This window comes from Strigops habroptila, chromosome 1 (genome assembly GCF_004027225.2).
Source record: "Strigops habroptila isolate Jane chromosome 1, bStrHab1.2.pri, whole genome shotgun sequence".
NCBI classification, from domain to species: domain Eukaryota; kingdom Metazoa; phylum Chordata; class Aves; order Psittaciformes; family Psittacidae; genus Strigops; species Strigops habroptila.
In genome coordinates this window covers 48,891,253-48,905,361 of record NC_044277.2, presented here as the reverse complement: position 1 = coordinate 48,905,361, position 14,109 = coordinate 48,891,253, and the positions used below count along the sequence as shown (strand labels likewise).

Below are 14,109 nucleotides of genomic sequence, written 5' to 3'. Positions count from 1 at the left end.
TGAAAACCAGCCTGCTCTCTCTTGGGGACATCTGAAATGATGGACTTCAGAGTGTGTAATTCATAAATACAGCTACACTTACATGAGGACAATAATATATGAACTGCGTGTAGGAGAGAGAAGTGATTGAGGTCAAGAAAGGGAATCTTCCCTGAGAGGGAGTGTTGACTGCTTATTTGCTTGGTTTCCGTGTCCTGGCTGATGAGCTGTGCAGCCAAAGAAGCTTAATCATATTCAGACAAGCTTCCAGAAGTATTCTGTAGGGCAGTGTAAGCAAGAGCAGAGATAGTCCTCAAGGTGAAAGGTTTTGCCTTCCTCAAACTCAGAACATGAGGAAACAATAACAGCAAAATAAATGTCACTAAAAGCAATAGGAATATATTAGAGAGAAAAACAGAAATACATTATATCCTGTCATATCTAGAGTAGCCTGCTGGCAAAGCTTTTGTGTCTAACCCAGAATGTTTTAAAAGAAGTATTAGAACTTCTTTAAAACAAAACCTAAGATTTTAAAAAATGGAACTATAGGTACTAAATCACAATGAAGATATTCCACCTGCCAGGAAAAAGAAGAAGAAAATATGAGCAGCTAAAATTTACTTACGAGCTTTCAGCAAAATGCAGCTGTAGCTTCAAAACATGTACTTACTGATACCTCTTTTATATTTTGAATTCTGTTTACCATTGAGTTTTCATTCAGAATACAGCACTAATTGACTGCATTTACTCATCAGTGGTAGTTTTTCCCATATATGATGCTAGAATCACCATTTTGTTCTCCTCAACAAGGCACAAGGTCTTCATTGATTCCTCTTTGATTTTTGCTCTGTCTAGTGACAGAACTTTGCTTAGTGGTTTCTCTTTTCTGGAAAAATACAGCATTCTGTCTATTCACAAAACATTTTGACAACCTGACTGTACTTAAAATACACTGTGCTTTCTTATACTGTGTTTTAAAAAACTCATCCTAAAGCCTTTCTATTTTATCTCCCATACAACAGATGACCAAGCTGGACAAAAAGCCATGGATACTAACACTGAACTGTCTAGCTTCAGATCTGACATTCTGGCTCTTCGTCAGCAGCTTCATGACATTGCAGAGAAAACTACCAGAAACAAAGATACACTGGAGAAGCTGCAAGAGTCTGGAAATGTATTAGATGATAGACAGAGCCAAATGAGAAGTGCCTTAGATAGTAACTCTATCATGATCATCAGTGTCAATAAGACTCTTCAGGCATATACTGGCTATATCAACAATCTTCAACAAGACACAAGTAATATCCAAACAAACTTGCAAAACCAAGTGCATTCTCATAACGTGGTCATCATGAACCTGAACAACTTAAACCTGACACAAATACAGCAAAGAAATCTTATCAGTGTCCTGCAGAAGTCAATGGAAGATACAAGCTTGGCTATTCTAAGAATCAAGAATGACTTTCAAAATTTGCAGCAGGTTGTCCTTCAAGCCCGGAAGGACACTGATGGGCTTAAGGAGAAAGTGCAAAATTTGCAGACTTTGGCTGCCAACAACTCAGCATTGGCAAAAGCTAACAATGATACACTTGAAGACATGAACAATCAGCTCAGCTCCTTCAGCGGGCAAATGGAGAACATCACCACAATTGCCCAAGCCAACGAACAAAATCTAAAGGATCTCCAGGAACAACATAAAGAATATGAAAACAGAACTTCTGCCAAATTTAATCAGCTGGAAGAGAGGTTCCAGGTCTTTGAGACCGATATAGTCAATATCATTAGCAACATCAGCTACACTGCTCATCATCTACGGACACTGACTAGCAATCTCAATGAGGTCAGGACAACTTGTACAGACACCTTAAGTAAACATTCAGATGAGCTGATTTTTATGAACAGCACACTAGCCAATATTCGCTTAGACTCTGCATCTCTCAAGGTGCAACAGGATTTGATGAGGTCAAGGTTAGATGTTGAAGTTGCCAATTTGTCAGTGATCATGGAAGAAATGAAGCTGGTAGATTCCAAACATGGCCAGCTCATCAAGAACTTCACTATCCTACAAGGTATGTAGCTTCCCTAATGATACCTCTAATAGTCTATGCCAAATTCCTGCTTATGTTACTTGTTTGGTTCTGTGGAAGGTAGTGCATTTTGTATAGAGTCCTGGGGTTTTCCATTATCTAATCCTAAACTTTGGGAATGTAAATGTTGCTTGAATTTTCCTTGTTAATTTTCCTATGCCTTCTTTACATAGCTACAATGGAGGTGTTATGAAAGAAGGTTCTGACTTAGCAAAATTTTATTCTGACTGACTGACTGGGTCTGGTTTTGATTTAGGTTCTAAAATAAGCTAGTGAAGGTGTGGAACCTCAAGAAACCAATGCCTGCTAAGGAGGAAATGGCTAAAAAATATATGTTGGACTATTCCCAGAAAGGTCCGCCCTTACTGAAAAACAAGTTGCTATTTCACTTTCAGCCAGCTGTTAGTCTGCCAGAAAACATCCTACTTTGCTTAGTTTTTTAATCCTGGGATATTTTATTTTCTCCAGAAATAAATAGCATCAAGTTTAGGAGGCTTCTTCCAGCCAAGTATTATCCCAAATGAAAAGAACACTCGTATTTCCAACCTGATGTGAACCAGTCAAGCCTAAAACTCTAATCACAAATATAAATCCATTGCTCCAAATAAACGAAGGCTGAATTAGAGCCAAGATTTCATGTCTGTAACCATAACCTCTCTGATTTCAACCAGAACTAAATCACTGCAGTTTAGGAATTTATCTCTGGAGGATTTAAAATTAGGTAGATTGGTGGGGGGAAGAATATTGGCAAGGCATTTGCTCATCCATGATCAGAATCCCAAATTATTTTGATTTTTTATAGCTGTCACAGTGTTGCCATTTCCTACCATGGGTATTGTTCTCTTTCAAGTTATAGTTCTCTGGTTAGCAACTAGTACTTCTGGTCTTTCCCACAGTTAGCCTATTACTCACTATTCATCATTTTGTCCCTTTTTGACAATCCATTACTGACAAAGCAGTGAACAAGGTCATTGCAGGAGAAAGAGTCTTGTAGTATAAGAGGGGAGAGGTGGGGCAAGAAGGAAGTAGCAGAGTGAGGGAATGGGAGCATCAACATGCAGGACAGAGTGTGTCTTGCAGGGACTGGTGCCTCAGCTGGTCACCTAGGGCATGATGTCATTGTCCAGCTCACAGGACAAGGTGCTTCAGATTATTTTCTTCTGCATCCTGCATTTCACAGAGGCTAAGGAAAGATCAATGCTATATAGCACCTGAGAAGCAGATGTACAAGCATTACTCAAAGTAACTGTTGGCCCAGTTTTCACAGTTCTGAATATCCAATGTTGCTGGTCTGAGATACATTAAATGAGGACCCCTCGTTGGCTTTTTGTTCTGTCCATATCCTCACTTTGCATGCTTACTTTGTTTCAGGCCCTCCTGGTCCAAGGGGACCTAAAGGTGACAGAGGCCCTCAGGGTCCTCTTGGCCCCTCTGGCCTAAAAGGACAAAAAGGAGAGAAAGGAGAGCCCGGACCACCAGGACCTGCAGGTGAGAAGGGCCCTCCTGGGCCAACTGGGCCACCAGGAGAAAAAGGAGGAAAAGGTTCAAGAGGATCACCTGGCTCCAAAGGTCAGAGAGGTTCTCCTGGCAAGACGGGTCTGCCTGGACCAAGTGGAGACCCAGGACCACCAGGTCCACAAGGCAAAGATGGTCCACCTGGGCCACAAGGTCCACCAGGATTTCAAGGGCTGCAAGGAACTGTGGGTGAGCCAGGGGTACCAGGACCTCGAGGACTACCTGGGCCACCTGGAGTCCCTGGGCTACCTGGTCCAAAGGGTCCACCTGGGCCACCAGGGCCACCAGGGCCAGGGATGCCAATGGCTCTACAAAGTGAACCTACATCAGTGCCTGAGGCTAATGGTAAGCTATGAACACACTACATGCGTCTTTTACTGAGATTCAAATATACGTAGTAGAGGGTGCTCACCACTTAGTTACTTGTTCAAATAACCTCTGCTACCTTAGACTAAATGTCTGGGATTTATCGCAAAGAGCCTTGTTAAGCGAAGCCATACCTGTTGTTCTTCCTTCTCATGACCTGAAAGTTAATGTTTATGGCTAAAGAAAAAGCAGCAATAGTATGAGTAATAAATAATCCCCTTGACCACATAGTTTAGCCTTGACCGCACAGAGTCAGGATCCTAATAAGTGAGACTGGATATTAGGAAAAAATTATTCACCGAGAGGGAACCAGGCATTGGAACAGGCTGCCCAGGGCAGTGGTGGAATCACCATCCCTGGAAGTGTTCAAAAACTGTGTACATGAGGCCCTTAGTGACATGGGTAATGGTTGGACTTGATGATCTTAAAGGTCTTTTCCAACCTATTGATTCTGTGACTCTATGATTCTAAGTAGATTCCCAAACTGTATGCAAGTGATTCAGGTCTCAGCATACTGTAGGTGGGTGTGGGATCCTCCACTTATTATTGGCCCTATGCAGAAAGTTACCACCAGCCCGTTGACTTGCCAGTAACTAACGTAATATGAAAAATTCACGTTACAGGTTGTTCTCCTCATTGGAAGAACTATACAGAAAAGTGCTACTACTTTTCAATTGAAAGAGAAATTTTTGAAGAGGCAAAGTTATTCTGTGAAGAGAGGGCATCACGCTTGGTTATCATAAACAACAAAGAGGAGCAGGTAATTACCTTCTCTTTCTGTTTTCCAAGGAGAGAGCTTGATGTTATTTAACATGTGGGAGCTACAAGGCAAGTGGGAAGCTGAGAGCATCATGAATTCATACGGTGAAGTAGACATAGTGATTGACTCCAGTTAGCATTTTGTTCATCCTCTGCCTGTTCAGCAGCTTCTCCATGTGCAGAAGGGCAGCATGTTTTGAACCTGAATGTAGTGCATTATGCCTGGCATATTATCCAAAATGTTTTTTTGCAGTGGTGAATATAATTTTAAATTGTCTGATTTAATACATGCAGCCTAAGACTACTGTGACCCAAAAATATTTTTAATCTAACTGTAAGTCTAGCTATACTTCTACTACTGTTCAACATAATTATTTGGTGGCTACATAGGAGTGGGGATGTCAAGATACAACTGCTTACTTCTGGGGTTTTTTTCTTCAGTTTGTATCTGTAAGACATTGCCTGTGACTTTACGTCAACCTAGTTTTCATGCCTAGCTCCCTCTACCTCACATGCAAATACTATAGTGGATTCTAGTGTGGGTAAGCGGTCTTAAGGCCGATTCCTGAAACATATTTTCAGCTTAGAAAAATTTTTCTGTCCCTTCCTATTCTGATAACAAAGATGCTCATGAAGCTAGATTAGTTTATCCAAAGATGGTTGTGTGTGTTTATTCTGAACCAAGATCCTTCTTCCATAGCAATGGATAAAAAGACAAATTTTTGGAAAAGGCAGCTTCTGGATTGGACTAACAGATTCAGAGAAGGAAAATGAATGGAGATGGCTGGATGGATCCTTACCAGTTTACACGTACGTAAATAAAAAACAATGGCGTTTATTTTCTGCAGATGCTGCCACTCTTGCTAACACTTCTAAAAGCAGCATCTAGAAATTATCTAATGGATCCAGAGGGTTGTAGATGCCAATGAAATAATTTGTTACTGAGGGTGCTGTTGAACTGTGTTTTTTCTCTCTCCCTTCTCTCCCAAGGCTTTCTTTCCCTGCCAGGAAGAAAACTGAATGTTGAATGAAAGAATCACATAACTACACAGCACTATGTTTCTTGCCAAAACATTTGCTCCTGACTTTTATTACAAAGTTGAGATGGAAAGCACAGACAGTTTTGCTGTCCTGGTCTGAATTTTCCTTATTTGCATTACAACTGGCTATAAATAGAGCACGCATTCTGATAAAAAATTACCAGCCTTTAGATAAAGCCCAAATCCAACTGGAAAACATTAAACATAAGGAAAATGCATGAAATGAGGGTGTCTATGCTTTGGCCAGCTGAGAACTGAATTGGCAGCTCTCCAGGAATCTTAGGGCTACACCTAATTTGTCCTAAATGGAACAGATTACAACCACCCAAATTTTTAATACCGAGGAGTGGACTAAAGAGTTTATGGAGCTGAGCATGCTGTGCTCCAGAAAAACAGGCTACAGTCAGTCACATGTTACGAAATGATTAGCTGTGATCTCATTGGTGTTTATTTTGATGAGAAACATGGAAAATGTCAGATGCATTTCCAATGAACTGTAATATTTTTCCCTTTTTCTCCCTCCCTGTTTTCATCTTTCTTTCTCTTTATGGCAGCACTGTGACTGAATCCCACTTAAGCTACTGCTTTCAATAGGTTTCCACTACACCATGGTTTTAGGCGCCCTGTTGTAATCTCAGAGCTGTCAGTTACTGATTTTCAAATTATTCCATTACTTCTGGAAAGCCCTATGTCCTTCCAGGTACCTGGTCAGACACTCTGTGTCAGGCAGGCATGTTTTTTAGCTGCACAGGGACCATATCAGCCAGCAATCACAAGCTCTCTTCAACAACTTGTTCCTGTAGAAAAATAGAGCTTTTAAGTCCTGAGGCTGGAAGTGTTTCTCACTTGTTAAACAAAAACAGGATGGGGAAACGCTGCAAGCTTTTTACATGCTGTGTTAAGTTTCACCGTCAAAGCTAATGATCTCAAAAGATACATGTATATATACTTTGTATCTTCCTTGTAAGTCCAAAAATTCACTTCCCATCTGAGCGTGGGTCCATAAAACACATGGATTTTTGCTGTCCCTCCCAAGAGGTGGTCAGAGGGCTGAGCTCCTTTGCAGTGAGTGATGGCAGGGTGCTGCCATCTTGGCAAACTCATGATCCTGCAGGCTCTTCTCAGTCCCATCTGCCGGCAGGAATGCGGTGCGCACGCTTTGCAGGCTTGGAGTAATATACATGGAGCGTGGAGCACTCCCGCTGCACATGCATGTATGTTCAAAAACTAAAATAAAGCTCATCAGTCTAATTTTAGGTCTGTAAGTTTTGGCAGCCCGAGGCCGAATAGATTCCCTTCTCTGTAATACATCTGTTTTCCATTTTCAGCAAGAGTCATGTATTGTTTGTTTCAGTGTGTATTTCCCATTCGGAACGGATCTCATGATGTTTTTGTTAATTTCTTTCCCTGAAACGCTGTCACGTGTGCTGTGTTGTGCAATCATATCTCTTGCTTTTTGGTTGAAAGAAATTGGAAAACTGGGCAACCTGATAACTGGAGCCACGGGCATGGGCCAGGGGAAGATTGTGCTGGGTTGATCTATGCTGGGCTCTGGAATGACTTCTACTGTGAAGACGTTAACAATTTCATTTGTGAAAAAGACATGGACAAAGGTAAGCAATGCACTTGGTTTGATTATTTCACCGTACCCATAGTAAGTTTTCTGCAGCTAGAGAGAAGATCCTGGCTAGATGCTATGGCAGGGTCTTTTGAGGAAGAGGGGGAAACACATGTGGAGCACTTCTACTTGGATCCTGCCCAGCATGCACTTTTCTAATACCCTGTGCGATGCAGATGCTGGGTTTATTGCACTCGGTAAAAGCAGCCTGCAAGCTGCGTGTAGCCATGGCATGCTCTGCATCTTAACTGTCTCCTGTAGACATTAAACGTGCCTAAAATTTCAGGCATGATTTGGCACATGCTTCAGACCCTAACCATACTGGAGGCTGTTTTTATAGACTCAGTGGCTGCACAAGAGGGAGGGAAAGCTGGCCTTAGGATGGCTCATGGACCAGCCTCAAAAACCCAAAAAGACTCTGTTTTGAGAGTTTGTGCAACATGAGGCACTTGGTGACTGCCAAGGAGGTCTTAAAATTCCCACCACTGCCAGGAGATGTCCCATAGGGCTGAGAGGCTGGGTCCACATGCTGTAAGTAACTCATCTGTTGCAGTTGGAGTGAAGGGCTCATAAACTGCCAATGTGCCCAGCAGTCATGCAGGTGATTGCCACAGGGCATCTCGTTCTGGTTACACAGGCATTTCTGCAACAGCAGAAGGGAAATGGTTCACATGGCTGCTTAAGAGCCTGGCCCCATCATCACAGAGCGTATTTGTGTTCATGGTGGGGCTCTGCCTAAACATTATCTCCTCCATACAACCTGTCTAAACATTGCCTTGCCAAGGGTGCCCAGCTGCTCCGGTTGCAAACCTGTAGGTTGAATTTCAGTGAAGGCAGACAGAAATGTCAGCTAGAGCCAAAATTAAATCCCATCCACTGAAATGCCCCCTAAACCAAAACAAAACGAAGTGCTGAACGAGCTCTGTGTGTGTATAACTCTGTTTGGATGTCCAGAGCAAAGGACCGTGTAATGTAATTTGCTCTCATTTTCCTACATACATTTGTTATTTTAGGAAAACTTCGTGGTTTACAAATATTTATCCTCCAGGACTTAAAGGATCTGAATATGAGTCCACTTTTTTACATACCTTGATCTCTGTAAGTTTTCTTTTTGGAAATGCACTTAGACTTCACAGGTTTTTTTACATGGGTATTTTTTTCTTTTTGTTTTTCTTTTTTTCCCTCATACTGCAGGGCAAATATTTGGAGTGTAACAGGCTGTGACTTTACAGATACCTACATATTATGGAAATTTACTTAAAGAAGAAGAAAATCCTGGGAGAGAGCAGCATTGCCTACAAAAATTGAAAGGAGAAAAAAACCCCAAACAAAAGCAAGCACTGAAAACTGGTTTAAATGTATAAAGGAATTCAGCAGCAGCTCTTCTCCAGCATCCTGCAATTATTCGAGGCCTTTCAACCCACAGCATCAGGAAATACCGTTGGACTAATTCTGTTACAGATTTTCTTCCCAACCAGTAACCACATACATAAGCGACTTGTGTCTTCTAAGAAAAGAGATTCTATCAATCTGAGTAAGACTCTTGGTCACTCATATAGAAAAACATATAAAGCAACTGTGTAAACAGTATGTTTCATTTGCTAAAATCCCAAATGTAGGAAAATTATACAGATACACGAATATATAGATTTTATATAAATATATATATAGTCCAACTCTTATCAATAATATGGAATATACTTTTAAGAGCTTTTAAAACTTTGTATTTTTGTACAAAATATTTGCTTTTTACAATTGTTCTCTTTTTTACTGACTTTTTTTACAAATATAGTGCACAGGGGCCAAAGAAAACAATAAAGGTACTAATAATTCATTAATTTTTTGCTGGTTTGCTGTCAGGCCTAGCTCAGCTATAGAGAAATATTTTTCCAGTTAGAAATGTTTGTACTTTCCCAGATGATTTGTTCTGGTTAAATAACTTTTAAAGCAGATTTTAGATAGTGTTTTCCTTATTATATGCAGTCTAGTCTGCATGTGTAACAATTAAGTTGACTAAGGACTAGATACTCATTATAGCTCTGATCACAGCCAGTGTTCCATTGGGGTACTATGCAAAGACCATGGTAATAAAAGCTTTTCCTTCCTGCCTGCCTACCTGCCTGCCTGTCTTCTTTCCTGCCTGCCTGCTTTCCTGCCTGCCGGCCATCTTGCCTTCCTGCCTTCCATCTACTCATGAGAAAATGCCACTGGAGTAAATCACCAACTTTTAAGAATGATTTTGAAATGTTTTCATTCCTTCTCCCTTCTCATGAGGAATTCTACCCCAGTAGGTGCTACCCATATTGCAAGTCAAGCCCGGGTGAAGGATTTGATGAAAACAGAATCAAAGGAGCTACATGTGCTGAAATATGTTTCTTTTTAAGACAGATTTCAAAATTTTGTAAGAAAAACATGCCATACTCATAAAAATCTAATCAACTTTGAAGTGCTTTGTAAATTGATCTCTCTGTTTTCTGGGACCACTACTTCTCTCCCAAACAAACTAGGAAATAAAATACACTGCAAAACAGAAAGCATTGTGGCTAATGAGATGATATCATCACCTAGCCATTTTCCTCCATGGTCGCATGAGCCCTTGTCTAGGCAGCAGTGCAGCTTATCAGGAATTAAAAAAAATTAGGAACCAGTTAAAGTTCATTAGCAGAAACCCTGGTTTTGGTTCCCAGTTTTTATACTCTTTGCATGGCCACACTCTTTATCACAAAGGAAGTTGTTTTGGCTTCTTGGGAAGGAGAGTTGTTTTTCCATTGCCTCCTGACCTGCCGTTTACCTTGGCTGAATGCAGATAAGTTTGTTGAAATACTCCAGCTCTGTTGGAAAGAGACAAGATTTTGTACTTCTGATTTTCAAATATTGCTCCTAAGACCAACCAATTAAAGACTGTTGCTTTCCTACATCCCATACTCCCTCCAGTGTTCATTTGGCTTTTTAATTTTACCTATTTTATTAAAGAAAATACACAACATGTTACGTTTGGGGATCTGTCCTGTGATACATGTTAGCTACTAGACAGGACCAACGTGAAAATTGCATATGTTTAACTAAAAGTGAAAGGTCTGTGTATCACAGTTGCAGAAACCATGTGTCACCATCTTGGAGGCAGGGCTTTTCTTCAAACAGTCTGGATTTCCTGAGACTTCTCTTTTGGCTTTTTCATCAGGTTTTGGGTGCAACGTGATTCTGCCATACACCCTGACATGCTGTACTTAGTTGTGTGTAGATACATGCTGTAGTGTTTACATATATATTTACACAGTGTCTATGGAGATAATGTTAAACTGCTATTTTGGGGAACAAGGTACTACTACTTTGCACAGCCAGAGAGCTTCACAAACCCTGGTGAGTGCAGCTTTGCAGAGACACACTGAATTAGAAGCACTGCTACCTTTGTTTTGAATGTTGGCTTATTTAGGTGAAATAAGTCCATTCTGAGCATGTGCCGTGTTAAATGACCTTCTTCCTGGTTTTTACTGATGGAATAGACTTCTGTTGACAAAAGAAGTTAATGAGAAACCTCTGTGTAAGCCCCAGCTATACTGCTTCCTTGCCCCGGTTTCATCCTTCTCTTCCTTCAGCAACAGCAGTGATGGTGCATATTGAGATGAGATGATCCAAGAGTCATCTAGCATCCTCCAGTCCCTCTTAAGAGGTTTTATGCACAGCAATGATCAACAGCTATAGCTGTACTTACAGCTGCATAAGGTTACAGAAGTGGCTGTTGACCAGTGAAAGCTTCTTAGTCTGCTGGAAACCAGCACAGCAGCTATTATAAACTATGGGCTAGGGTCGCAAGCATTGAACTAGGGCAGTTTAAAGATGCAACATGTTTATGAATTAAATATCCATTTCAAAGTGGATTTCAGTGCTGGGTTGTAACTATCTATAATAATGTTCTAATTATTCACCTTTAATTGAGAAACAACATGTGCCTGGGCTCAAGCTCTCTGTTCACACATTTGAAGCAAAGAGTGTAGCTGCAGAACTGGCTGGAGAGGGATGCTGCAGTTGCATGCCTGGAGTGTCCAGCCATCCTTAGAATATGGCCTGAGCAGCCAAGCAGGCTGAGACAGGCCATCCTTCTGACCTAGTATTCCTGCAGGAGGGAAACGGAGGTGTCAAAGGCAACAAAGATTGAAATCATTGGGAGGACTGGGAGAGTGTTAAGACAGCTTCAAGAACCTGCCACAGAAAGGAGAGATTGGCAGGGATGCAAGCAGGACACCAGAAAGGGCCAAGAAATCGTCATGAAAGTCATAGCTGCCACATGGGGCCTGGAAAACATCCCCATTAAATCCGCTTTCTGTATGGTCTGAGCGATAACACAGGTTGTATGGAAAGTTTTAAGTTATAGGAAATTATTTTGTCCCAGTTTGAGTTTTGGCTTTCCTTCTTATGCACAAATGCTGTAACTTGGCATGCTAAGTACACATTTCCATCGTCCTTTTTCTTGTTTTACATCAAACTAAATGCAAGTTCATATACCCTGGCAAGCACTGGGACTGTTGCAAGAAGGGGAGGGGAAGGCAGAGAGGGTGCAAAGTCACTGTGATTTACATGCAGTGCTGGATTTCTTAATGTCATTTCTGACTTGCTTCATTAATTTATTTGGAAACACCTTCAGCTGATTAGAGCTTATAAATCTCAAACTCCCATCCCCTTTGATGTCTATAAATAATATGTGCAAATGTCCCAATAAAGGAAGCAGTAAGCGGAGACATGGAAGTGAATGTTGTTTACTCTGTGCATGCTTGTGTAACCAGGAGAGATGTGGAGTTCAGAGAGATGTGGAGCCAGAAGCATTTGTAGGTATTAAAAGTCAAAGCGATGAGAATTATTTTCATTAAAGCCTTCCTTCTCGCACCATCCTAGTTTGAAGCATGACTATGCCTATTTTATCCCTTAATTGCAGTTTTCATGCATTGTTCTTGCAGCACCTAGGTGCTAGAAACTTGGTTTTAAAGGTCTGAGCTGTGCAAGACCCTTAAGAAGGTCTTAACTACCAAGAACCCCCTCTTGCAGTTCACTGTTCTAGCATGCAGAGCACCATATATGGGTCCCCAAGTGAAGGATGTCTTGAGTAGAGCAGGATCAGTCCCTAGATTAGCCATTATTGCAGCTAGCTTAATTCAGCTGTTTATAATGGCTAATCTGATCTTGCTATTTTTTGCTCTCTCAGATGGCTGACCTCCTCTTTTAATTTTATGTTCCTGGCAAGTAGCTCCCCTGTTTTTAGCAAGTAGCAGGAATTGGTTTCTGATCACTGGCAAGGCAAGGAGCTGGTTGGAGGAAACTGCTCTGCAGTAAGGGAAAGGTGGCCAAGTTGATTCATGTGTGAGAAAACAAAACCGCTTTTCCCCAGTGCAGCTTCCTTGGTTAAAAGCAGAGCGGCTCACACAGATGTAGCATCCAAAGGGAACAAAATGTCTCCAGCTCCAGCCTCCAGACTTGCTTTGCTTTCTCCCCCCTCACTTCTGCGGGTGTTTTGTGCACCCTGGAGATGTTTGCTGCCCCTGGAGCAGGCCCTGTGCTGCATGATGCTCTTCCCCCACTGGGACATCCCTCTGCTCCCAGGGCCTGGGCAGGAGCAAGGAGGAGGCTCCCAGTGCTTGCCCACACTCACTCAGAGGCAGTTTGGGTATCTATAGATGGGAAAGCGCAGTGACTTACAAAGCCCTTGTTTCCCAGAAACCAGGCCTTCCTAAAACCAGAGCCTATTTGTTCACTCACCATCTTCACCTCATTTTTTCCATGCTGTTTAGTGAAAAAACCAAAACCAAACCAAAAAAAAAAAACCAAACCCCAAACTTGGCGAAAATAATTTTTGAAAGTTCTCATGTGTTTTCTCTCTGAGGGTGAAATACGTTTGTTTTTTCTTTCCATCTGGCTCAGAGATGAAAAAAACATTCTTTGATTTCTTTTTCAAAATAAACTCAGTGTAACACTCCAAAATGTGTGTAGAGATTTTAATTTTTTTTTTAATACCAGAACAATAAAAACAAATCACTAGGCAAATAATGCTCTTTTTACACAAGATCTTGCATGCCGTGAGGATTTTCTTACCCAAAGGGCTTCCCAGAGGCATTTAAGTATTGCCAGCCTGGCTTTGTGACTGGAGGAAAAAGAAGATTTTCAAGAATATGATTCATTTTGATTTCTCAGTTTTGGGAATTTTGTTTTCATATGTTGGGGAGGTGATTTTTACAGTTGTTTTTTTTCCCAGTAGAACCAGTATTGGCATAAAGAAAATTAGTTTTCATAGACCTCAGTGAAGGGAGTGGAGTTTTCAATGCTAAATGAAACAAAATGGTGTCTCTCCCACATCACCATGAGAGGTGGCCATTTCCGCTACTGTTTTGGAGGGCAGAGCTCAATGTGATTACAGCAGAGCAACATCAGACCAGTTAGACAGCAATGTCTTGTGTGGGTTAGAGTTAACAGATGACACTAAATTACCAAGAGACCCCTTGATCAGAAGTAAGGCAGTTCAAGGACTGCTGAGACTACTGACTCCGCTGCAGCCCAACTTCAGTAAATCTTCCAAAAATTGAACCAAGTTCCACTTTAAAAATAATTAAATTCCCCTTTAATCATTTTGGCTGCTCCTCCAAAACTTTATTAGGAACCTTCTTTCAATAACCAGCGTGAATGTAATTATGGCCCATTTAGATACATTTGTTCTCATTCCAAGTGCTGTCCTTTAGCTTAAATAGCATCTCTCCTGGGA

At 41.3% G+C, this 14,109-nt stretch overlaps 1 protein-coding gene across 1 annotated transcript in view; it reads left to right on the top strand.

The window, feature by feature from the left end:
- The window catches only part of COLEC12 (collectin subfamily member 12), a 100,003-nt gene extending 88,254 nt beyond the window's left edge, over positions 1-11,749 (top strand). Inside the window, exons 5-10 of the mRNA XM_030496598.1 lie at positions 1,002-2,048; positions 3,438-3,926; positions 4,571-4,707; positions 5,407-5,516; positions 7,214-7,359; positions 8,559-11,749. Of these exons, the coding sequence (XP_030352458.1) occupies positions 1,002-2,048; positions 3,438-3,926; positions 4,571-4,707; positions 5,407-5,516; positions 7,214-7,359; positions 8,559-8,578 (1,949 nt within the window). The 3' untranslated portion in view covers positions 8,579-11,749. The remainder of the gene's footprint in view (positions 1-1,001; positions 2,049-3,437; positions 3,927-4,570; positions 4,708-5,406; positions 5,517-7,213; positions 7,360-8,558) is intronic.
- The last annotated feature ends 2,360 nt before the right edge of the window (positions 11,750-14,109 follow it).